This window comes from Hylaeus anthracinus, unplaced genomic scaffold (assembly GCF_026225885.1).
Source record: "Hylaeus anthracinus isolate JK02 unplaced genomic scaffold, UHH_iyHylAnth1.0_haploid 12001, whole genome shotgun sequence".
NCBI classification, from domain to species: domain Eukaryota; kingdom Metazoa; phylum Arthropoda; class Insecta; order Hymenoptera; family Colletidae; genus Hylaeus; species Hylaeus anthracinus.
In genome coordinates, this window is record NW_026534348.1 from 16,903,626 (window position 1) to 16,925,719 (window position 22,094).

At 39.5% G+C, this 22,094-nt stretch overlaps 5 protein-coding genes and 1 long non-coding RNA gene across 14 annotated transcripts in view; 2 read left to right on the forward strand and 4 right to left on the reverse strand.

The window, feature by feature from the left end:
* The window catches only part of LOC128891315 (uncharacterized), a 39,754-nt gene extending 33,860 nt beyond the window's left edge, over nucleotides 1-5,894 (reverse strand). Inside the window, exons 1-2 of the long non-coding RNA XR_008460799.1 lie at nucleotides 5,819-5,894; nucleotides 5,266-5,378 (exon numbers count right to left, since the gene is read on the reverse strand). This is a non-coding gene — a long non-coding RNA (uncharacterized LOC128891315). The remainder of the gene's footprint in view (nucleotides 1-5,265; nucleotides 5,379-5,818) is intronic.
* A 76-nt stretch (nucleotides 5,895-5,970) lies between these two features.
* On the forward strand, nucleotides 5,971-11,100 carry LOC128891204 (rho guanine nucleotide exchange factor 7). 5 transcript variants are annotated; one of them, XM_054150528.1, is made up of 12 exons: nucleotides 6,155-6,749; nucleotides 6,840-6,966; nucleotides 7,045-7,222; nucleotides 7,290-7,505; nucleotides 7,582-7,780; nucleotides 7,860-8,096; nucleotides 8,193-8,271; nucleotides 8,399-8,523; nucleotides 10,148-10,343; nucleotides 10,419-10,520; nucleotides 10,603-10,687; nucleotides 10,755-11,100. In XM_054150528.1, exons 1-12 carry the CDS (start codon nucleotides 6,681-6,683, stop codon nucleotides 10,915-10,917), a joined length of 1,776 nt encoding a protein of 591 aa, XP_054006503.1. In that variant the 5' UTR covers nucleotides 6,155-6,680; the 3' UTR covers nucleotides 10,918-11,100. The 5 variants fall into 5 exon arrangements, 2 of the variants coding, with proteins under 2 accessions (XP_054006502.1, XP_054006503.1); XM_054150527.1 differs by having other exon boundaries at nucleotides 6,151-6,749; nucleotides 7,860-8,271; XR_008460773.1 differs by lacking the exons at nucleotides 10,603-10,687; nucleotides 10,755-11,100 and adding an exon at nucleotides 5,971-6,111 and having other exon boundaries at nucleotides 6,284-6,749; nucleotides 7,860-8,271; nucleotides 8,399-9,751.
* A 73-nt stretch (nucleotides 11,101-11,173) lies between these two features.
* LOC128891294 (mediator of RNA polymerase II transcription subunit 11) lies at nucleotides 11,174-11,915 on the reverse strand. Its single transcript, XM_054150713.1, has 3 exons — nucleotides 11,707-11,915; nucleotides 11,485-11,625; nucleotides 11,174-11,405 (listed from the first exon to the last, which is right to left on the reverse strand). Exons 1-3 carry the CDS (start codon nucleotides 11,780-11,782, stop codon nucleotides 11,284-11,286), a joined length of 339 nt encoding a protein of 112 aa, XP_054006688.1. The 5' UTR covers nucleotides 11,783-11,915; the 3' UTR covers nucleotides 11,174-11,283.
* A 69-nt stretch (nucleotides 11,916-11,984) lies between these two features.
* LOC128891300 (cytochrome b-c1 complex subunit Rieske, mitochondrial-like) lies at nucleotides 11,985-13,474 on the reverse strand. Its single transcript, XM_054150721.1, has 3 exons — nucleotides 13,249-13,474; nucleotides 12,503-12,680; nucleotides 11,985-12,420 (listed from the first exon to the last, which is right to left on the reverse strand). Exons 1-3 carry the CDS (start codon nucleotides 13,472-13,474, stop codon nucleotides 12,129-12,131), a joined length of 696 nt encoding a protein of 231 aa, XP_054006696.1. The 3' UTR covers nucleotides 11,985-12,128.
* The window catches only part of LOC128891226 (synaptotagmin-7), a 63,491-nt gene continuing 53,393 nt past the window's right edge, over nucleotides 11,997-22,094 (forward strand). Inside the window, exons 1-3 of one of the 2 annotated variants that reach the window (XM_054150583.1) lie at nucleotides 11,997-12,108; nucleotides 12,188-12,262; nucleotides 19,901-20,122. In XM_054150583.1, coding sequence (XP_054006558.1) covers nucleotides 20,052-20,122 — 71 coding nt within the window. In that variant the 5' untranslated portion in view covers nucleotides 11,997-12,108; nucleotides 12,188-12,262; nucleotides 19,901-20,051. Of the gene's footprint in view, nucleotides 12,109-12,187; nucleotides 12,263-19,900; nucleotides 20,123-20,690; nucleotides 21,499-22,094 lie in introns of those variants that run through there. The other variant, XM_054150584.1, reaches the window with a different exon arrangement.
* LOC128891223 (vanin-like protein 1) lies at nucleotides 13,105-19,941 on the reverse strand. Of its 4 annotated transcripts, none has more exons than XM_054150578.1 (7): nucleotides 19,799-19,941; nucleotides 15,715-15,814; nucleotides 15,497-15,634; nucleotides 15,233-15,376; nucleotides 14,975-15,138; nucleotides 14,676-14,890; nucleotides 13,105-14,593 (listed from the first exon to the last, which is right to left on the reverse strand). In XM_054150578.1, exons 2-7 carry the CDS (start codon nucleotides 15,772-15,774, stop codon nucleotides 13,677-13,679), a joined length of 1,638 nt encoding a protein of 545 aa, XP_054006553.1. In that variant the 5' UTR covers nucleotides 15,775-15,814; nucleotides 19,799-19,941; the 3' UTR covers nucleotides 13,105-13,676. The 4 variants fall into 4 exon arrangements, with proteins under 4 accessions (XP_054006553.1, XP_054006552.1, XP_054006554.1 ...); XM_054150577.1 differs by lacking the exon at nucleotides 19,799-19,941 and adding an exon at nucleotides 16,775-16,918; XM_054150579.1 differs by lacking the exon at nucleotides 19,799-19,941 and adding an exon at nucleotides 16,567-16,746.

Sequence of the window (22,094 nt, forward strand, 5' to 3'; positions counted from 1 at the left end):
AGGAAATTGTTGTTCAGAATCATCTCAGCTACCCCCCATTTCCGCCTTCTCCCCGAGTTTTGGGACACCCTGTATATTGATTTTACCATTGCGTTCGGTCGGAGGTCGACACAGCGGACCAACGAAAAATTCTGGTCACGCGTCAATCACGTGGCTCTGTTTACATCCAACCTCCGCTTCTCGTGGAACTTGTTATGGAATTGAAACGTCGCGCGCAGAAAAGCGTACTTTAAACGGATGGATCGCTTAAGCGCGCGTTCGCACCGCAAAAGGTTACGCCCTTGCCTCGGTGGTATACAGAGAAGTGAAACGAAATAAAAAAGAAAAAGAAAAAAAAAACAGAAATTAAAGAGAAGGAAGCTTAACGAGGTCTTTTCTTCCCCCCGGATCGTATTTGGTACCAAACGTTGAAAATAGAGAGAGAAAAGACCGTAGCGCTCTTCGTCACTCTTTCCTCTCAAGCCTATCTCGAACTTTTAACCCTCCAACTAACCCTCTTCACCTTCCGTTCTACGAATATACGAGTCACTCAATGTCCTCTTTTTCTCATTGTACGCTCGATGTATTGCTGTCCTATTGTGCAATGTAAATGCAAATTAAATAAATTAAATAAGCGATCTATGTTCTTCAGAGTTGTATAGACGGCGCGTAGATAAAGGTAGCTATTTTCTGGTTACCATCGAATTTTATTGCACGTTAGACAAAGAGTGGATGAATCTAGTGAATTACGTATTAAATTGGCGTGAGAGACCTCGTGCAGGAATATACTTGGATAAATTGAGTATTTATTCGTAATGAATGAAATAGGTAGCGATATTTCTACGGTGTCGAGCACGTACTGTCGATGGAGAATTAATTGCGAGTGGAAGTTCTTGCATTCTTGAATTTTATTTTTATTAATAGAATAAACGCAGATTGGAGACATAAATCTATGTATCCGCACGATAAATTCCTGCCCGAGATTTCGAATGAGCATAACGCTCTCCGGTTATGGCGTATTCCGGAAGGCTGTTCCGTAAAGACGTTCTTTAATTGTTCTGGTGATTCTACTTTATTAACCACTGGGTGGGCGAAACTTATTGCAAACTGTGGCAATCTTCTAGAACGCCATCATTGCGACGAACCTAACGATTAACTCGTTAAACAAATGTATTTAGACGCTCCTCGTACAATGGGATCCACAAAAGATATCACTACCGACGAACGATCTTCACCACAGTGTCACACGTGCGCAAGACAGATGCGCAGGAGACATTTGCCGTCCACTTGCTACTCGAACACTGAACTATACAGTAGAATCTTGTTTATACGAACCAGTGATGGGCAAAACCCTAGGCTTCGAATAAATCTGAAGTTTGCCGATATGTTTGTCTCGTTTCCTCTTTTGAACATTTTCCAAAGAAGGAAACGAGACAAACATACCGGCAAACTTCACATTTAATCGAAGCCTAGCGTTTTGCCCATCTCTGATACGAACAAAATCATGCTCAGTCTCGGATATACGAACTCGTAGCTGAGCTTAGTACCCTAGTCCTTCGTACCTGAGTTTAGTAATCTCAAGCCACCCTTAACTGAGCCTAGTACATGAGTCTACACTCCTTGTAACTGAGCCTAGTATTTTCTAGCCACTCGTAGCTGAGCTCAGTGCCTCAGTGCTCTAACCTCCCGTAACTGAATCCTATACCCTCTTTCGAACATTTTCCAAAGAAGGAAACGAGACAAATACATCGGCAAACTTCAGATTTATTCGAAGTCTAGAGTTTTGCCCATCTCTGCTCTAGACTCCTTGCAGCTGAGCCTAGTATCCTCGAGTACTCTGTAACTGAGTCCGGTACCTTCTATTCCCGCCACAGCTAACACCCCAGACTGCTATTTCCTGCGCATCTACCTTGCGCACACCTGGCGCTAGTGCATTGCCACCTGTTGAAACTTTTGTGCATCCCATTGCACACGTAAACGAGCGACCAATTTAACTACGTAGTCGTTAAGGATTGCACCCGTCTACGAAGAGTCGCAATTTCTTTTGGAAACCGATGGTTCACCGATATTGGCTTTGCCATGCTTCGAGGCGTGATCGTTCTTAGCTTTTACGATATTGAGCGACAATTCATCGACAGGGGACTTTCAGAGTATTGTATTTGAATACGCACGAACGCGTACACAATTCTCTGCGCGACAAGAGGACCGAATTCGCGACAGTTCACATCCGTACTCTTCCGTAAGCGTCAGGCTGTGTTCCCACGTGTACAACGCCTACGAGAACTAAAATAGCGATGTACAAAGTTTATCTTCGGAGCTTTATGAATGACTTTAAAGGTTGAGTCCAGGGACGAAGCGAAAGATTTTAATGCCTGAGGCTGAGGTACTTGAGCGTGATTGGGCTGCGACACATGAGCGACGCTGATGGTCAACAAAAATTATTATAAAATTGAGCTAGTACTAGATGATAAAGTATCGAATATGATGCGATTCGTCTGAAAATAAATGCGAGGAATCGAGATAATACGCGTATTAAACGCCTTCGTAAGTCTGTAAACCTTCTTGTACTAAAAAATCGACTTAGGGTTAGGTTTGTTCGCTCGCGTCTTATTAGAATCGTATAAATCCATGCGAGATACCAAATTGAGTAAAGTAGAAATCACAAAATTATGTCACGCATAAAAGTGAACAATTTAGAAGGAGAAAACATTTTTTTAGAACTTTGTATAGATAAAGGAATATTAAGAATATTAAAGGAGTATTATTACTTTTTAATAATGTAACGAATAAACACGTGACATCATTTTTCACATTCATGTCTTTGAGAAAATGTTAAGTACGTTGCATGTACTTGTAATACTTGTATACTTCATTTGTACCTTATTCGTACTTTTTATAAACTTAATACGCTTGGTGTAAACGCAATTGAATTATACACGCTTAGTGTTTAGTGCGTGCTACTTTAGTTAGCATAAAAAAAAAAGAAAAAAAAAATTAGTATGGTGTAAACGAAGTCATTGTTTTAGACGCGAGCATTCATACCAATGGAAACGCTCTGCTAGCGCTTGCAGTTTTGTTGTGAGCGTCGCTTCTGCGTGAACCCGTAACGAGAGTCAGGTATTAAAGGGTATGGTTGCTTTTAAATCGTACGACAGACGGTCTAGGGTCAGAGATGGACAAAGTTCTTATTCAAATAATAATTTCGATCAACGAATGAAAGATGAATCGTTTCTTCGTTACTTGTTATTAAATAAAAATTAAACGTCGAATTGTAAAATGAAATATATCACAACGAACAACTAAACGAATAAGCGTAAAGAACAAACCGTGATGTAAAAGCAAAAGTCGTGTGTTTCCATTCGTAATAAATTATACGAATAAAATTTCACCCATCTCTGTTCTCTGGATCACGTTTTACGCTAAAGTCTGCACACGTGGGAATGCGGCCTAGAGATTTACAGAAACGAAGCAAGAGCTCTCTTCCCCACCTTGTTTACTGCCCACGAGCGAGTGCGCAGCCTACGCGCGCACGCACGCTTTCCCTTACACCCCTTTTCAACCCCTTCTCGACGATACCGTCCTCTGCTCTTCTCTCGAACGTGCGAAAGGCGAGAGCAGCGACGTTAAACGCCACGAGACGCTCGCGTTTATCTTTTTCGAAAAGAAAATCGAGAACGAGAGAGCCATTTAATAGAAAGGACCAAAAAACTCGATAAAGATTAAGAATTACGCGAAGTAAGAAAGAAAAACGGTGGGAGCGACGCGGAATCAATCCCCGTTCCGTGAAGGGAACGGTGTTCGGTGACGATTATCCGTCCATCTACGTTAAAAGAAAAAAAAAAAGAAATTTTCAAGAATCCTTCGTGAGCGACAGTCAGGTTTAACTGGAAACGCGTGAAAGCCAAAAGGAGCTTCTCGCGAAGGTGCCGAACACCGTTGTCTGAACACTGAGATGGGCAAAATTCTTATTTAGATGAAAATTTTCGAGTAAAAAGATAAGCAACTTTTAAAATGTGTTACACGTCGGAGATTAGACAAGTTTAATTTATAGAATTCAAATTATATTTCAAGGTGAGCAAATAAAAAAAAAAGAAGAGAAAGAAAAAAGATTTCAATGACCATCGATCGAATAAACGTTTGCGAACAGATCGTTGCACGTTGTTTTTTTTATTCGTCGTCTGCTAGTCGAATAAAATTTTGCCCTGATCGAGGCCTGAACGAGGCAGGCCCTGGCATTGCCCTCGAGAATAAGCAAACCTCGAGGTGGATGCGCGGTGCAACAAACGAGACGTCTTTCGACGGGACGTCACGTTTCCTTACAATTAGATACACGTATGTACGTACGTGACCAGTTACACCAACGGACACCCCCACATTGCGGACCATAGCCTAATCGATTAGGCGATTTCTTCGATCGACGTTATTACATACATATGTATATCCCTTGTACGTACCTGTGCGCGTTGTTATATTATTCGTATAATATCGCGCCGATTTTATTGTCTCTTCTTGTTAGCGTATCGAACATCGTTAATTGCGTGCCGATCGTTACTGTCAGAAAAAAAAGAATGATTTCTCGATATTGTCATCGGGACGGGAGAACGCGTGGAGGCAATCGGAAGTGCGAAACGAATATTTGCCAACCGATCCCGATTATCCTCGTGCCACGAAGGACACCGCCAGCGATGACAATGAATACGATACCGACCAACACACACCGTTACGATGATAACCATTACGGACATTCCATTCGTTTCTATTTGTATTTCTATATCTGTACGTATGTCCAATATATCTGGAGAAAATCTTCAACGATCGTTTTCTCGAACATGCGTTACCTCGAGTGGGTGCACCTTGGCTCGAGACGAACGGTTTACAGTTCTTTTTCCCTTTTAAAAGGTTATCCTGATTTTTAAAACTGAATTTTTTTGACGTCGATGGTGTTCAACGATAGCAATTTCCCTAAACGAAATACGGGTAACACGGAATGGATGTGTAATCGGTGAAATAAACAGACGCCATCTTTCTTTTTCTCCTCTATGGAATTCTATTACATACAAGTACTCAGGGATCATTTTTTCTATCGATGAAAATTGAAGCCTTTAATATCCACTAAAACTTTGCATCTATCTACTAAAGAAGAAACGGAAGTATCCTTACTTACTTGGAAATAGTGAAATCTTTTCTTTAATCTTCAAACAATCACTTACTTTTTATAATGCAAACACTTCAATTTTAGAACAATATGGCTAACGTTCAATGCGTAAATATTCTAAATATACTCACTTCAGTTAATTACAGAGCAGCTTCTACGAACGAGATTCCTGAATCAACGTTTCCAACTTTAATGCTTCCGTCAAATATGTTTCCCGGAATCACTGTTGAATATGAAGAGTGCGCTGCAATGCAATAATTTTTTCATGCAGTCGATAACTCACGACCGGTAAAAATTAAACCTGAATAGGTAAATGCTAAGAACCAAATGGTAAATGGTGAGGAACAAGGTTTATCGACTTTGGAAATGATTTAAAGTAGATCAATTTGTATCAAACTCTGCATTGGAATTCAGTAAACATAAAATAACGTATTTCTAAAAATTGTCTAATACGTGGTACAATAATGTTTTTTATTGTACCAGTGCCCTTAGTATTTTGCATATTTCTTTTCAACAACATACACACAGATGTATTAAAATGCAATGATACGTTTTCGACGAATAATAATTCATTCATTCTATTCATAGCCTATCATAAAGTTTATATTGAAATAGCACCAGCTAACATTTCATTTGCGCGGGAGCTAAAAGAGTGTACCAATATAAGTGGGTAAAAGTAGATACCTACGTATCGATGAACGTCGTTGATATGCTCGATTATGAAAAGATCCAAACAGCTATTTATAACCTCACATAATTGCATCTAGGCATAGACTCGATATTTTTAATTTCACGAGTAACATTATGTTTTTAAAACTTTTATCATGCAATTGCGACCGAGTAAACGATAATCTTGAAGCGATTTTGTAATCTAATCGCAACCTTCCCCATTTTCTATAGAAAGGCTTGGTTATTCCAGTAATTCTAAATAAATTATATCCATGCCAAGATCATGGATATGCGAGCTCTGTAAATAGGTAGGGCTTGTATACCTGTGAAATATAATAGTACGCATGCAATGCAAGTATGAAAGTGTGCTTGCGTAGGTACTATTTGCCTTACATACACGTATAGGGTATTAATAGTTGCTTGCTAAGATGTCACAGACATCTGTATATAAGAGTAACCTCTACGTTCCTCGTACAACAGATGTATCCAGCACATCCTCGGTTAATTTCGGATTTTCCGATTCGACCTGCTAAATACTCGTTACACTCGGTCAAGTACGATCAGCTACAATCAGCAACGAATATTTGTGCTGCACGGCGTAGCAAGGTTAAACGTATGATTCGTATCCACACTGTTATTAAACGTTAAAGGATAATATCGTGAAGCATATTTTTGTATTAGTCGAAAGAATGTTTCGCAGAGTGTCTCCGATCCGTTCGACGTCGTGTCGTCTCGATTTTTAAAGTTCAGCTATCTAAGGAAACGATAAGGGACAAGTGTTTCGTAGTGTTGTTGACGTATGTCTTTCCACAGTGCTTTCACGTTCTGACAGACACATCGAAGTTATTCTCGATTTTGTCTATTTAAGGCACTAATCATGTCCAAGCCAGATGGACCTAAATTTGTAACTGCACTCTTTTCCTTTAAAGGAAAAAACAATGACGAAGTATGCCTGTTTCCTATTCTCAACTATTATATATTTTCCACGAATGTGATTACTTCTGTGACTTAACGGTCTTCGCAATTATATTTTTAGCTTTGCTTTAAAAAAGGAGACGTGATAACTATAACACAGATGGACGAAGAAGGTTGGTGGGAGGGTACGTTGAATGAGAAAACAGGCTGGTTTCCATCTAATTATGTGAAAGAATGCAGGCCTCCAGGTATCAGCTCTACAAAATGATCTATTATGATAATTTTAATGAGTTCAATAGTTACTTCTGATGCTTGTTCATACTTAGATGGTGGACTTTCAACAGTCAAGACATCTCCAGAGAAAACTGTACAAGAATCACCCACACAAAATAAACTCAACCGTGATATCGTGTTAAAAGATATAGTTGATTCCGAAAGAGTGAATGTAGCAGAATTGCAGGGCTTGATAAATAATTTTTTACATCCGTTAGAAGCAGCCAATGTGTAAGTAAATACACTGTTCAATAATGTAGACACGGCTAATTGAATTCTTTGTAAATCTTATGTTTAGATTAAACAAGGAAGAGTACAAGCAACTCCTAGGCAATGTGCATGAAGTTTTAGAAGTGCATCAACGGTTGCTTACTAGCTTAGAAGCAGCCATGACGCAAGGTTGCTCTTCTAGAGTAGGAAACCTTTTCTTAACACTTGCACCAAGATTGAAATCCATTCATACAACGTATTGCGGAAATCATCCGCGAGCAGTGTGCATTCTAGACCGCTACAGGTATATGCAGGAAGTTATTAAGGGTTTTCTTCTAAATTTAGGCAAATTGATGTCCAAAAGTAATGCTTCGTTATAGAGATGAATTAAATGAATTTATGGAGGATAGTGGAGCTATATCACCTGGTATATTAGTACTGACGACTGGACTTAGTAAACCCTTTCGAAGATTAGATAAATACTCAGCCATGCTTCAGGAGTTAGAAAGATATATGGAAAAGAATCATCCTGACAGAGGAGACACTCAGCGCAGTATAGTAGTATACAGAGAAATAGCGGTATGTATATTTATCATACTCACAAATAACATATTGTTCAATATTTATTCCTGTATTTATTCTCTGTTTTATTTGATAGGATCGATGTGCATCCATACGAAAGCAACGCGAGTTAGCACTTCAAGTATTAACTAGTGGTATTAAAGGATGGGAAGGAGAGGAGTTAAGCTCGCTCGGAGAAATTCTTTATGTCGGATCTGTCACATTAGCAACAGGGGCCACTGGACTAGATCGTCGAGATAGATACTTCGTTCTTTTTTCCACAACTTTGTTGGTGCTCAGTGCCAGCCCAAGGATGAGTTCTTTCGTCTACGAAGTATATTCGAAACCACATATCTATCTTACCGCCAGTTTTAATACGAAGATGCGCGATCGAACAATTTTAGATCACACATTCCTTTTTCTTTTACAGGGCAAACTTCCGTTGACTGGCATTAATATTATTCAAACGGAAGATACCGACGAAATTAGAAACGCTTTTGAAATCACAGGTAAGAATTAATACTCGTTTCCCATAAAATAGAAGATAAATATATCTATACGGAGGAAACCGTCGAGAATTTTCGTAAAAGTCTCTCGGTTTCTTGTTCTCCTTCCCCTTCTCGCTTGTTCCCTTAGGGCCGATGATCGAGAGCATACTCGTGCTCTGCGCCACTAAAGAGGATCAGCAGCGTTGGATCGAACTTTTGATTCAGGAACAAACGACAAGCAGCAGTCTAGTGAAATCGTCGACCACGTCACGCGTGAGTTGTAATCTACCTCCGTACGCTCGCCTCTCGAGGTATTTTGCCAAGCTGGTCAGGAGAAAGATTATACGTCCCGAACTACTGAAGAAATTACTGTATTTGCAATATGTTTTGAAGCCAGATTTAAGTAACGTAAAAATGCGAAAGCCTAACGTAACGACTTATACGATTTATCCCATGCGAGATAGTAGCCGATGTGGGTCCAACGATTCCGAAACGAGTTTCGGGACGAATAAAATCGTGGGGGAGCAACGATACGACAATACCTCCAAGTTGCGTAAATCTACGTTGACTCTTGATGTAAAGTATGCATTGGGCGATCTCGATCTTAGCACAGTGGGGATAAGGAACGGTTCAGAGTTCGTATCCGAACACAGCAGTACGCGCGATACCAGCAAAAGTTTACCCGTCGCCGTGTTTACGTCTACCGTTACTCTGCCCGGTATTACCGTCGCTGATAACGCGAACGAAACCGAACTTCCGGTTTCGTTTCCCATCGCGCGTCATTTCTATCGTGATCGACACTGTAATACAAAGAACCAACACGTGGACCCTGCAGGCGCGATGAACTGTTGGAAAAGCATCGGATGTAATCGAGAGCAACCGATCATCGTTGCTTCCGACGTACAACGTCCGACGATCGAGTTAGATTCTCGCGTGGACGCTAGCGTACATTCATCGGATTCGGGAATGGCCGAGAGTTATCGATTTAACTCCTTCGAAATCAATTCGTCGTGTAAATCGTACACTTGCATCGGTAACAAGTACGATATCAGAATACCTGAGAGAACTTCATTAGGCGAAAGTGAAAATGATGAGAACAACTTCGAGCACCAATGCATTTGTACCTCGCCGTTCGATTCCACTCCCAGGGATAGCGCGCATCTGTCCGATTTATCGAAAAGTATCGAAGACGTTTTAAGTCCTTCGATTCGCGACGCAACCGATGCAACTCAGAATTTTGATCACCCTTTGCACGACGTCGACAAAACGGAAGTAGAGGGCATCGCGGACGAGTTCGAACGCTCGACACAGAGAAGGTTCACTCAACCGATACCGTACGCTCATCAAACCATCATACGAAAAATTGGAAGAAAACCGATTCAACCGGATCGTCCTATCGTCACAGACGATTACGACGGAACGAGTCAAGTCTATACGTCGGGGCTGTACGCTCATTGGTGGTTGAAGAAATCTATACCGTTTTCTGGATGCACAGATCAAGGCAAGCTTCCATGGCATGGCTGTTTTCTCTTTTTTTTTTCATTCAGTTAACGTCTTCACCCGTTTTTTCTTACTAATTGTATGTATGTAGTACCTTACCATATATAACGAGCGTATGCTTTCGTTTCACAGCCATGTTGTGTGAAGTAAGCTTTCGCTTTGTTAATACCGATACGCAACGCGAGAAATCGAATTGAAAGAAAGAATCCGTTTTAAACACATAAACGGTTAGTTTTCTTTGCAATTTGTACCTTTGGAATACTGTATGTAGAACACTTGACGACACAACGAGGCATGTTTACGAGATTTCAATCACACTTTAGCTATTCATAGCGAGCCTGTGTTGCTGATGCACGATGTTTTATAGCTTTAATTCTTGTGTTTCCTGATCCACCAGATCTGCAGTCAACAGAACGGGAAACAACAACAACCACAACAACAGCAACGATCGATTGCGGAACACTGTCCATCTCTAGGGATTAGAACGTCATGGTGTATCGCTTCGTTACGTCCAGCTCCTCCTCTGTACACTTTCAGGGCATTTGGTAAAACTGATAACAGTTTGGATTTATCACGTGCACCACGACCTTCTAGTATGAATTCAAGTCAAACTTTTTGAACTACGAGAATATATCGGTATAAAGAATAATACACTTTCTCGCTTGTAGACGAACGACAATTCGAAGAAGATGCGATTATATTGAAGGTGATCGAGGCATATTGTCTTTCCGTCAATGCTAGGTTTACCGTGCACTCTGGCGAATCGACTTGTAGGTTACATCGATTATTTTTTCAAACGGAATAATTTTGACGAATAGTAACGTTATATCATAAGTTATATTTGTATTTCAGCAATGTTAGAGTATGGTCCGAACAAAGCACGCGATAGGACATCTCTAACGCCTAACAGAGGAAACTGGGAATTTTGTAGCAATAGGTGAGTTCTATTAAATTTTAAGTGGGTTAACGTAACTGTCGATATTGTACGTTTACTTCATTTGTAGGATATTATCGGAAACGGTGAAAACGTTAAAAAGTCAAATGACAGATTTGCAATCGCAAATGTCTTTATTGACGAAACAGTTGGACGAAGAGAGAAGATCGAGACTTTCTTTAGCCGCTACGGTGAAACGTAGTATGGGGGTCGTAGATGGTTCGGTGCCCTGAACTTTTTCCTTGCACTATTATGATTCCTTATCATAGTAGCCAACAAATGTTCACTTGCATTCGTAATTTTTTAATACAATGTAATCCGGGTTTTACGATGAGAATGTTCCTTAGACCATAAATTTTCTACCGCTCTATTTTCTAATAAAGGCGTAGCAAGGACGAATAAATAAACATATAAAATTATTTATACCTTTCTTATCTTGTACGAAATCGATGCGTAAAAAAAATAAAGATTGGTAATTATCAAACCAACCTATACGAAATGCACAATTGACGTTCATTGCAAAATCTCAATATCCATTTGCTGGATTTGATTATTACAATTAAAATTACAGGTCGCTGAGGACAATCCACAATTTTTGTTCATCTTGGTTTATTCTTAATACGTTCGAGCTCATTTACTCTACTTCGTGCGTGTTCTAACCTATGCCACGCCATTTGCAGAACCTTTTGGCTCGCGTAACCAGAGCCTTCGTGTGGTTGCCCTAAAATAGACGCAAAGCAAATGAGGATTTAAGTAACTTTGAATAATTGTTTCGAATCATCGGTAGACGAAGTACTTACCTGTCGAAACTTGCGTCAAATAGTTGATTTGTTCGCTTAACTTGGATTCCACATGACCTAGCGTTTTTAGAAATTGTTGAGTTTGTGCTTCGGCTTGTTTCAAGCTAGACTTTTCTTTGCTGAGCTCCACAAACGCTTGACCTATACAATAACAAGAACTAACGTGTCATTTGGTGCAGAAATCGACACTAGACGAGCGTGAAATAAAGTGGCATTAATCACCTGCACTTTGTAAGCAAACAATGATATCTTTTTCGATCGTTTCCAAGATCTGTATTCTTTCCATCGGCGGCGTCATTGCGTAAAACAGTCAATTATATTTGTACGAATGAAAACAGGGAAAACTAACCAAACAATGAAAAACAGAAACAACTCCAACAGCACGATGTAATGGTGGAGCTGGGATCGCGAGGGTAACCGAATATAATCGAAGATAGCCGAACGGTGGCGCTAGTGTTCTTCCCGCTCGTTTGCAATTGCAATTCCAGTTGAAATTAGTCGCTTGACAACACAAGAAAAGTGGAACAGTTCGTTTTACATATTACAAATGTATCGTTATTTCGTTATCAAACATTGAGTTTATAGAATGTGAAGGAATAGTGAGAAGACAAAGAAGAGAATTAGGTATGGTGATGGCAGTTCAATCAACCAATAAGGACGGTATTGTCATCGAGAAATTCATGTTTGGGTATCTCCATATTAGTAGGCGCTGGTCCTTGGCGTATTCGTCCAGCTCCGTCGAAGTGTGATCCATGGCAAGGACAATAAAATCCACCAGGTATGTTTCCTGCATTAGGGATTGGGATGCATCCAAGATGCGTACAAATTCCTGTAACGATCAACCACTCTGGTCTTTTTGCTCTTTCTTCGTCACTTTCGGGGTCTCTTAACTGAGCAACGTTCACTAGTCTCTCTCGTTCTATGATGGATTGAGGACTGAAAACGTATTCAAAGGGTAACTCATAGCTTTATCAGAGTTGTAGTTTTGCACGGGAAACATTGATACTATTTGTCTCACCGATTGTAAATGAAAATTGGCTTTCCCTGCCATTTCATAATCGACACCTTCCCTGGCGTTATACCCACCAAGCTAACTTCGATTTGTGCTTCTGCTAAAATGTCTCGAGACGGTGACATGAACAGTACGTAGTGTACTATGTGAGATTTTATTCCATACAAAGCTGCGACATTGGCAACTGGCAAATAAACGTGTAATTATTACTCAGATTTGGGCATTCTTTAACTTTTATTTACGCGGGAAATTTGGGCGGACGCCATTTTCGTAACGCGGGAAATTTGATTTGTTTGAAAGAAATTTATATTCTTTACTAAAATATATCAGGTTGTCCCGAAAGTTTCTTTCGCGAGTTGCACTCAATTATTTTATGTGGTCGTGTTTATATAAATAGACAATCTAATTTCATAGATATTCATGTTATAACAGTAATGGAGCAAAATGAATCGTGCACAATTCAGTAATGTAACATAAAACATAAAATATTGTGCATGTATTATTTATTAATAAAGCGAAAGAAACTTTTGGGACAACCTAATACAACCATATTCTATGACTAAAAATAGAACAGGAATGTTATGTGGTTTGTTAAAAAATAAAGTAGATAAACAAATAAATATTTATTTGTTACGTACAAGACGATAACACTGTTATCATAGAATTCATCCGAAATATGTTTTTTCAAATATAATCACGTTTATGTGTTCGCTGTTTTTCGTTAGAAAAATTTTTAATTCTGATACACGTACCGAAAGACGCAGCGTAGGTCGCTGTTCTTCGTTCATCGTTACTTCGCGTTGCAGACACATTTGGGTCTTGAAGCTTCTTTCGGCGAAATTCTTTGAAATTTGGTCGTGGCAAATCGGTATGAGCGTACCGATTTTTTGAACAAACGTGATTGACATTCAACCAGTTCCTAAATATTCGAATCGTCACAACGGAAAGATCGGTGCATGACAGTTTGACGAGCGACATTTTTCATCGATCTTCCATTCTTTGGCTGCTCTGTTCGTTTCCGTGCAATGTATATACAGTATTCGAGAAAATCATTCATACACCGTGAAGTCTTTTGTATCAATTGGCGATAATTTGTGCGCAGATTGCAGAGTTTTGCAATTTTTTATTTAGAAACGTACTGAACACATTAAATCGGAACTTTTCGTGCCAATTAATTTGATTACCCAGATATTACATGAATTGTGAAAGTCATTAAAATTGTTAAAAATGAAACGATTGTAGAAACGTCGGAAAACGAGCTAGCTCCAGAAACACCGGTCATAGGTACATCATTTGCAAATAGATCGCTTTGAGATTTTGTGATGATCCATTGGTCTCTGTTAAAGTCTCTGATGTATATACCAAACGTGGTAATATTATAGGCCACCTGGTTCAAAGCAAGTTTTAGATGCTTTCGATTCCCGTCCTTATGGTCGTCGAATGTCCACTGTTCAAATGGATACAACGAAGTATGCAATGTAGATGGCATAGCTAGGAATTGCGTGTAGTCTTCCAATGTCGTCGTAATTTCCAAATTACTAAATGAACTAGAGGATGGGACAACGGATCCACAGGAAGCAAGCGTGTTGTCCGAACATTGTAGCACAGCGCATACGCGAATGCCGCATTTTACTTCTCTACCGTAAAAGCGAATCCCGTTGTAAATCACGGCACGATAGTTGGTCGTTGCATCGACGAGATTCGCGGTAACGTTAAAATTACAGCAGAACCCTCGATGGCAAAGACTTTGATTCATCGATCCTTTCAGAGGAACAGATTCGAATGCTGAGATATTGTCATGCAAAAGAGCAACTCCGTTGACTATTTTGGTTCTGGAGTCAGCTCTGTAGTAATCATTCGCTGGGAATTTCGAGGGATCGCTCCGTATGTACTCCGTTCGAGGTTTCTTCATAGCTTTTTTCGGAACACGGGAGACCAACAGTCGATTTTTGGGATCACCGGAAAGTATCGCATTGGCTATTCCCTGACGACCTAAATAAATACCGCTTCCTCCATTTCCAGCTTCTGGCCGACTATATCCAGATGCTAACATATTTACGTCCTCGGCGTAGGCCCAGCCGAATTGGGTTTCAACGGCTGTAATGAAATCCATGTAAGAGTTACCTTTCTTTTCACCGTTATACGTGGTATACGAGCAGACTGTTACTCCGCAACTTACCCGTTAAAAATGGTGCTTCGGAGAACCAGGCGGCAGAATAGATGACATCAGAAATTCCTAAATTCCTTGTTAGGTTTAAAGCAGGAACGGAGAATAATATATCGAAGCATATGAATGTACCGAATGTCACACCGAAATCAGTGTCGAAGGTAATGACTTCTTGTGGATCAGCAGGATGGAATCGATGCTCCATGTAGAGATTCACTTTGCGGTATCTGTTTTATGGCGTAACGATGATTGCGTTGTATTAACGTCACGAGATGAGGCAAAGCAATAGTAAAACGTAAAATTATCATTACCTTGCTATTATTTGTCCTGTACGGTCGAACACCACCTGGGTGTTGTGGTAACGCGTTCCATTGTAAGGGCATTTGTCGGCAGGATAGCAAGTTGCATGCTCGGCGATATTTACAACCACGTACATACTGTGTTGTTTTGCTGCACATGATATATTCTTCAATGCCTATATAAACATAAAATAAATGATGTGTTAATACAGTCACAGCAGTACTCAGCAAATAGGCCCTATTAAAGTATACAAGAGGAAGGTAACTTACTTGTGTAACACCACTTCGATTTCCTGTGCATGGAACATATTTTTCTTCAGGTGCAGGGATCACTGTAGCCCAATCCATGCTTAACAAGCCAGGCATGTTTAGTGATGTCAATCCATCTTCTGGGAATACGATAATATCAACATTCTGTAATATTTACATAACGTTAGTTATACAGAAATCTATCTTTTCATCTGTAGAATGTGTTTTTATGTGTGAGCTAACAATGACAATGAGTCAGGTCAAGTTATATGCAATTCGTCTCACCTGTTGTTTGGCTTGTTCTATGTACTTTATGTACAAATTGCTATTGTTTCCTATTGTCTCTACTCCATTATCTCTAACACTAACTGGACTAAACTCTACCACTCCAGCTACATAGTAATCCTTGTTTTCCAATACCGCCTGTTTCACATAACAAATGATTTCATTTAGTTAGAGATGATTACTATTGTTAAACATTCTTATCTAAATGTCAACTTTACCTCATATGAAAGCTGCACAAGTGCTAGCAGCAGCCCCAAACAGCTCCAATATCCACGCATGTTGATCGTTGTTTACTATTCGTGGACTGCGATCCTTGGACTTCATATGACATTCGGAAAGAAAACAAAGTTTAGAAATTTACGAATATGTTACGCGAACACACATTCTGGTTTCACGTATCCATGGCGCTGATTTATCACTGATAGTCTATCAGTGGTTCATGGCTTTTGAAAGGTTATGTGGGATATGCTGCGTCGATAAATCAGGAAGGACTTTTTTTTTTTAAATTCAAAAATTCTAGACAAATTATTCTTATTCCGCGAAGAATTGAATTCGATGGGATAAGTACTTTCTGAGATCCCGTGGTGTCAGTCGAAGTAGTATTAAAAAAAAGAACTTGTCATCATCGTCCAATATATATTTCAATATAAATTCAAGTTATACTTCCACGTGCACACGTTTATGCATTTAAATTCGAGCGTTGTACGTTACATAATTTTCACGTAAAAAATTCCTTGAAAGTTGCTCGCCTTCTCTATGAGGTCAGAGTACTTTACCCCTTAACACGTTGGCTGCTAGATTGATTTACATGGTAATATCTATAGGACTAAAATTTGGTCTCGAAGCAATCAGGAACTATAGAATCTAACATTTGCCGTATTACTTATTAACCGACTTCGAAAAGGAGGAGGTTACTCAATTCTACATGTATATTTTTCTTTTTTTGTATTATCATTAAAATTTACGAACTCTATCCATATTTGTTCTCGTTAACACTTAGCCCTTAGAATCAATTGCTGAAGTTTCTTAGTGACAAACGCTTTTAGGTAAGCGAAAGGAATATCTCTTACATCCAAGAATAAACGTAGAAGCATCTGCGATCTATAGAACTGTATCACTTGATCAAACTATACATTGTATGTGAATTATCAATTAACAAAACCGCACAGGTGTTTGCAAATTATGGTGAAATATTTTCGTGACCCAAACAGCGAGAAAGTTCACATTTCCACGTTGGAAAATTGTATAGAAATAAAAATATACGAGAAAATTCAGTACCTGATACCACTACCACCGTGCAGGCGTTTCCTGCGACTGACACGATCTTCGCGTCGCGGGAGAATTCCAACGAATCGCTGTAAATATTGTGTTCGCTAACCGGTATTTCCCCGATTCGCACGCACGCATGCGCTCTCTTATCAGGAAAGTGGCGTTACAGAATGACTAATCGTGTCGTTCCTTTATCCTTCTTCGGTGACACGCAATCTCTCAAAATAACTACAATTTTGACATAAATTCTTGACATTTGTTAAAATAGAACGGTTATATTATCTATGTATAATGAATTCTCATGACCAAGTGTTGAAGTTATAGCTCCGATTACCATCATTTTGTTTCCATTCTGCGTGGAATACTAAAGGTTGCATATATAATATCATTAGCCATGCAATAACATCCGGGGGATAACCTCTTTATTCTTTTTAAACGCCATTTCCTCGTACAGCTTATACATATATGCATCTGAGGATACTGGAGGATAAATCCCCCCTTTAATTATGCAATCGGGGCGAAAAGATTAACATTTCCATAGAAATTTTCTAAACGTTATGTACAACGTTCGAGTCATTCGTCTAATCTTCCGTTTATATCTAAGATTAACGGGATACGATCGCGTGATCGCAACAAATGGCGATTTTGGTTGATGGTTTCGTTAATTCCTATAATACACGGATAACAATAAGTCTAACATTCTTAGAAAGACAGTAGCAGGTCAAAATAAATAAATACGGCGCAGAACTTGTCGCAGCTTGGTACGAAAGTTATCAGTTACTTAAGACGAATTTGTATCGTCGTATTATCACGCGGTTAGAGCTAATTTACAATGAGATAAAATCGTTTCATATTTGGTTCGTTTGCAGCACTTTAATGCACGTTATCTGACGCGCTATCTTTGCAAACAAACGCCTTATCATCGTTACCTCTGGTCACCTTCCTATTTTTAATTGTTATTTTGCTATTGCCATTATCACCTATCTATAAAAATTCCTACCGATACGTATAATATTTTGTTTCTATTCTTTTTCTTATAAACAATTAATTGAATGCTGCGTCACTCCAATACAAGTGCGTATATTCGCACGTGTCTTTTGTTAGCAGAATTTAAGCACATTTTTATTTACAACCTCGCTGTCGGACGCGAGGAAAGACGCTTAAGGTTTTATGTACTCCCTCTTGTGTTTGAAATTAAATATAATGTTTATCGTCGCGATTTTTTGGGTCAACAGTTGGGGAAAGTCAGAGATACAGATCGATGTTTGTCACGCAACGATCTACTTTTCTTTATCGCAGTTTGTGTTTTTCCACGCTCAGGAGTTCCCTTTTTCTCGCGTGTGGTTACTGTTAAATCAGCGTTTTCCTGACTCTGTGCGTGCAACTCTAGCGTTAAGCGCGACGATTCGATTCGTCCTGCTGCGTAGATGTAAAAAAGAGAGTCCTGGAAGGAATCGTTAGACACTGTCCACGATTCCCCTTATTCATGGTACAACGTTCTACTTAACTATACAGGGTGTCCCAGAACTAGTATAAGAACCGGAAATGGGGATAACTGCGACGATTCTGAATCACAATTTCCTTTGCAAAAATGTCGGATGGTGGTTCATTTTTGAATTATTAACAATGAAATTGTTGTTCAGAATCGTCTCAGCTGCTCCCCATTTCCCGTTCTTACATTAATTCTGGGACATGCTGTAGAAAGTGGGAACCCTAGTAGCAATTATTGTTGGCATTTTGATGGGCCATTGACGTGATATCGGTTGGCCAACGGTTAGGATTGTCGCCCTTTTCTTCAACTCAGCCAACGATCACACCCAATGTAGGCCCCACGTTACTTTCAATATAAAGGGCCAACTGAAAATTTCTTTCCGTAGGACCAACTCTTGACTAGGTACAATAAACCAACAGTAGGCAGACAATTGGCTCTACTACACTTCAATAAAACAAGAGTCGAAAGACTCGCCCCGTCGTTGTGCCGGCAACAAAGCTTTTCATTTGCTTTCATTTTAGCTTTCTGAAATTAAAGTAGACAAATTTGATGAATAATCAATTAATAAAGTTCAATATACTGTACATAACAAAACTTCAATGAGCCAACTATGGCCCAACGATAGAAAACCGCGAGTATTATTCATAAATAAGAATAGAAAGAACTCATTTTAGAATATAACAACAGGTTCTTATTTGTATCAAGATTTCCACAACGTCTAAGGACAACTTAAGTGTTGGCGTGCTTTGGTTGGTCCGACGTAATATGTTTCTTGTTAATTAACCAACTACAGTAATTGTTAACCCAACATTGGGTATTTGTAGGAAAATCGTCATAATCCTTTTAACGTAGGCCCTTATTTGGGCATTTGTAGGCAAAAGCACTAACTATATCCCAACTGTTCCCAACTATTGGAAACCGTTGGCCAACCATAAATGCTACTAGGGAAGGGGGTCCAATTAGGAAATCTTCAGAATATGGAATATGTAACGTAACTGGTTCCGATTGATCCCCAGTAATTGAGTCAAGCCATCAAGTCAACAACTCGTCAAATCATCGAGTCATTAGTATTGCATTTTTATAATAAAGAATTAAGAGTTATTCATTAAGATTTCAATTAGTCATTGAGGAGAATTATCTACACGATAACAGCATTTGATTATTCGGTAACAAATCAATGAAAACAAGCTTGGACTAACGCGTGAGCCACGCTTATGTAACAAATTTTTGGTCGTACGAAATCTACCAAAGTTCTAGACACTGTAGCGCTTTGAGTTAGAGATAACCTTGATGAACCGCGGAAACGTTCAGTTCGGCTCGTATCTAATCTAGTTGAATGGTAATTGCACGGATTACGGTAAAAGGTATAGAAACATTACACAAACAAGGTAGTTAGAAATAGAAATACTTTGATCAAACTTGATGATTCTACCAATCTACGTTTCGTAAAGACCAGATTGAAGAAACTATCGTTGCGAGCGAACCATGATTTAGATTTACGGAAACTATTTCGACGATGGCATAGGAAAGTCATATTTTACCTTTACTCAGCTATCCTGACGCTGTAGTACTCTTCCTCTTTAGCACCGGAAAGTTCAACACTGGCCAAATTCCCTCTTTGGCTATTATAGCCTCTTTTGTAGCACCTTGCGTTCGGACTTCCCCGGTGGAAATACGTGCCTCGTCGGTGTCTCGAGCAACGGCCAACACCATTGGGACTAATAATTATACACATCACGTCCGTGATCCGCAGTAGACTGCTGAAGACTTCGTTGAAAATGCAGCCAGCGATGTATGAGGCGATTTGGACGGTTTTTGTCTTACAGAATAAAAAGCTCAGGCGCTACGTACCAAACAAGCTCGCTGTAAGTCTCGTTATTATTTTCACGATATCCAGGTAAGCAAACGCTCAAGAAAATCATCGTTATTTACATTTTCGCGTACGGGATGAATAGCCGCCGTGACACCAGGATCTAAAGCTGGTTCGTGCCGGTACTCTGCAAGTGTCCCACTTGCTTCGGCTTTTCTTCGCTCATGCCAGTTAGACGTTCCTTGAAAACAATCCCGGTATCGCGGCTGTTTACGGCTCGAAAATTTATGCAAATAATCCGCCTTTGTTTCGGTGATGTATGCGCAATTCGTAAGTGCCGGTCCGATGAGAACATTTAACAGGAATGTTTCTAATTTCATTCCTTGTTTTGCTGTAAATTTTCTTATTAGTTGCGCAATGCTCGAATGAAATAATAACAGTTTCGACGTTAAGGTGGAACGTGACGAAAATACGCTGCCATCGTTTCGGTATTTTTTGAATTTTTCATGAAAGATCGCACGTGGATGGGCAACGAATTTTTTTCACGAGCGAGAATATTTTTTCAACTTTAAACTCCAGTTATTTTTGAGGATGGAAATCATAAACATCGTCGTGCCATGTTTGAGAAAACTCGACTTTTCTCGAGGACCTACATAGCTTAGACCAAAGGTCACGCGGTTATTAGATTCAAACTTTGTTACGTGACATTGTGGAGAACGGAGAGAAAGCTACCAGCAACTTGGCTTTTATTAATTCGGCATTTCGAATGAATTTACTTCTTGAATCGATCCATTAGCTGATTGGTTTCGTCAGGGTGAAACTTTGGTTTGATTTCGATTTATGTGTGAGAAAGTAGATTACCGAGCGCGTTTGTTACAGTTTGTATACATTTATAGAATGGAGGAAAATAGTAGCTACAAGTAGAAGATTCAGCGAACCAAAATCAATGTGGACAGGTTTTTTAATCAATTGAGATGAATATAGGGAAAATGTTTTGCCGATAAATCGTGGTACAGTGATAAATTCCTTTTTTGTTTAGGAGGACGGCTCTATTGGTATCGAACCGGTACTATTGGTATGGCAATAATAACTACCACTCGGCCTCTTTGCACGCGCGCAAACGTTCGCGTGACCGTACGCAATGCGGTCGCAAATTGCTTACTCGACGTATCGTCGAGGGACCCAAGGACAGTGTTTGTTCACCGGAAAGAATTTCCCAAAGACTTTCCTCGAGCTCGACAAAGAGGAAGAAAAGGGCAAAGTTCGCCATGTTTTTCGAACAAACGACCCCTTCAAGAAAAACATTAACACTTCAGCGTCGAATGACGCAGCTACCGCGTCCCGTCGTACCTGGAAACCATTATCGCACCAAAGCAGATGAACCAACCATACGTCCTCCTACGATCGCTATCTCGGAACACCAAATTCTAGGTATTGTTTCTTATTTACCCTACATCGTAATTTTAAGAGATAGGAGTAGCTTTTTCTGACATTTCTTTGTAAGATTACGAAAAAATTGTTTATCACTTTTCGAGAAGTGATTTACCGAGGTTATTATGTAAATTCCAGGTGTGAACTGGAAGCGTTTGTCGCGAAAGCTACCATTGTTTTCAATTTTAATATTCACGGTATTTTTAATATCAAAAAGAATATATAAAATGAATGAACGACAATTAGGTTAACGCTGATTTTGGACGCGTATACCTTACCACGTGTACGTCGTGTGTGTGATTGCATTACATCTATAAAATTACCAAATTCAAGGTAGATATCTCCGAAAATAACCCGTCTTAAAATTAATTACGTAGATAACGATTATTTTCGCGGTCACTCGAGATTTTTGTTCTTTCTGATCCGATTAAAAGCGGTTCTAAGAATCGAGCGCAGACCGAAACAGGCGATCGTTAAAACGTTTTTAATATAATGTGGAGTGCACGGAGCGATCGTAATTTTGGAATATGTACTCGGTCTCACGAGAGTCGATCGATTGGCAAAGGAATACAATCGAGTTAATGGAATTGCGCTGT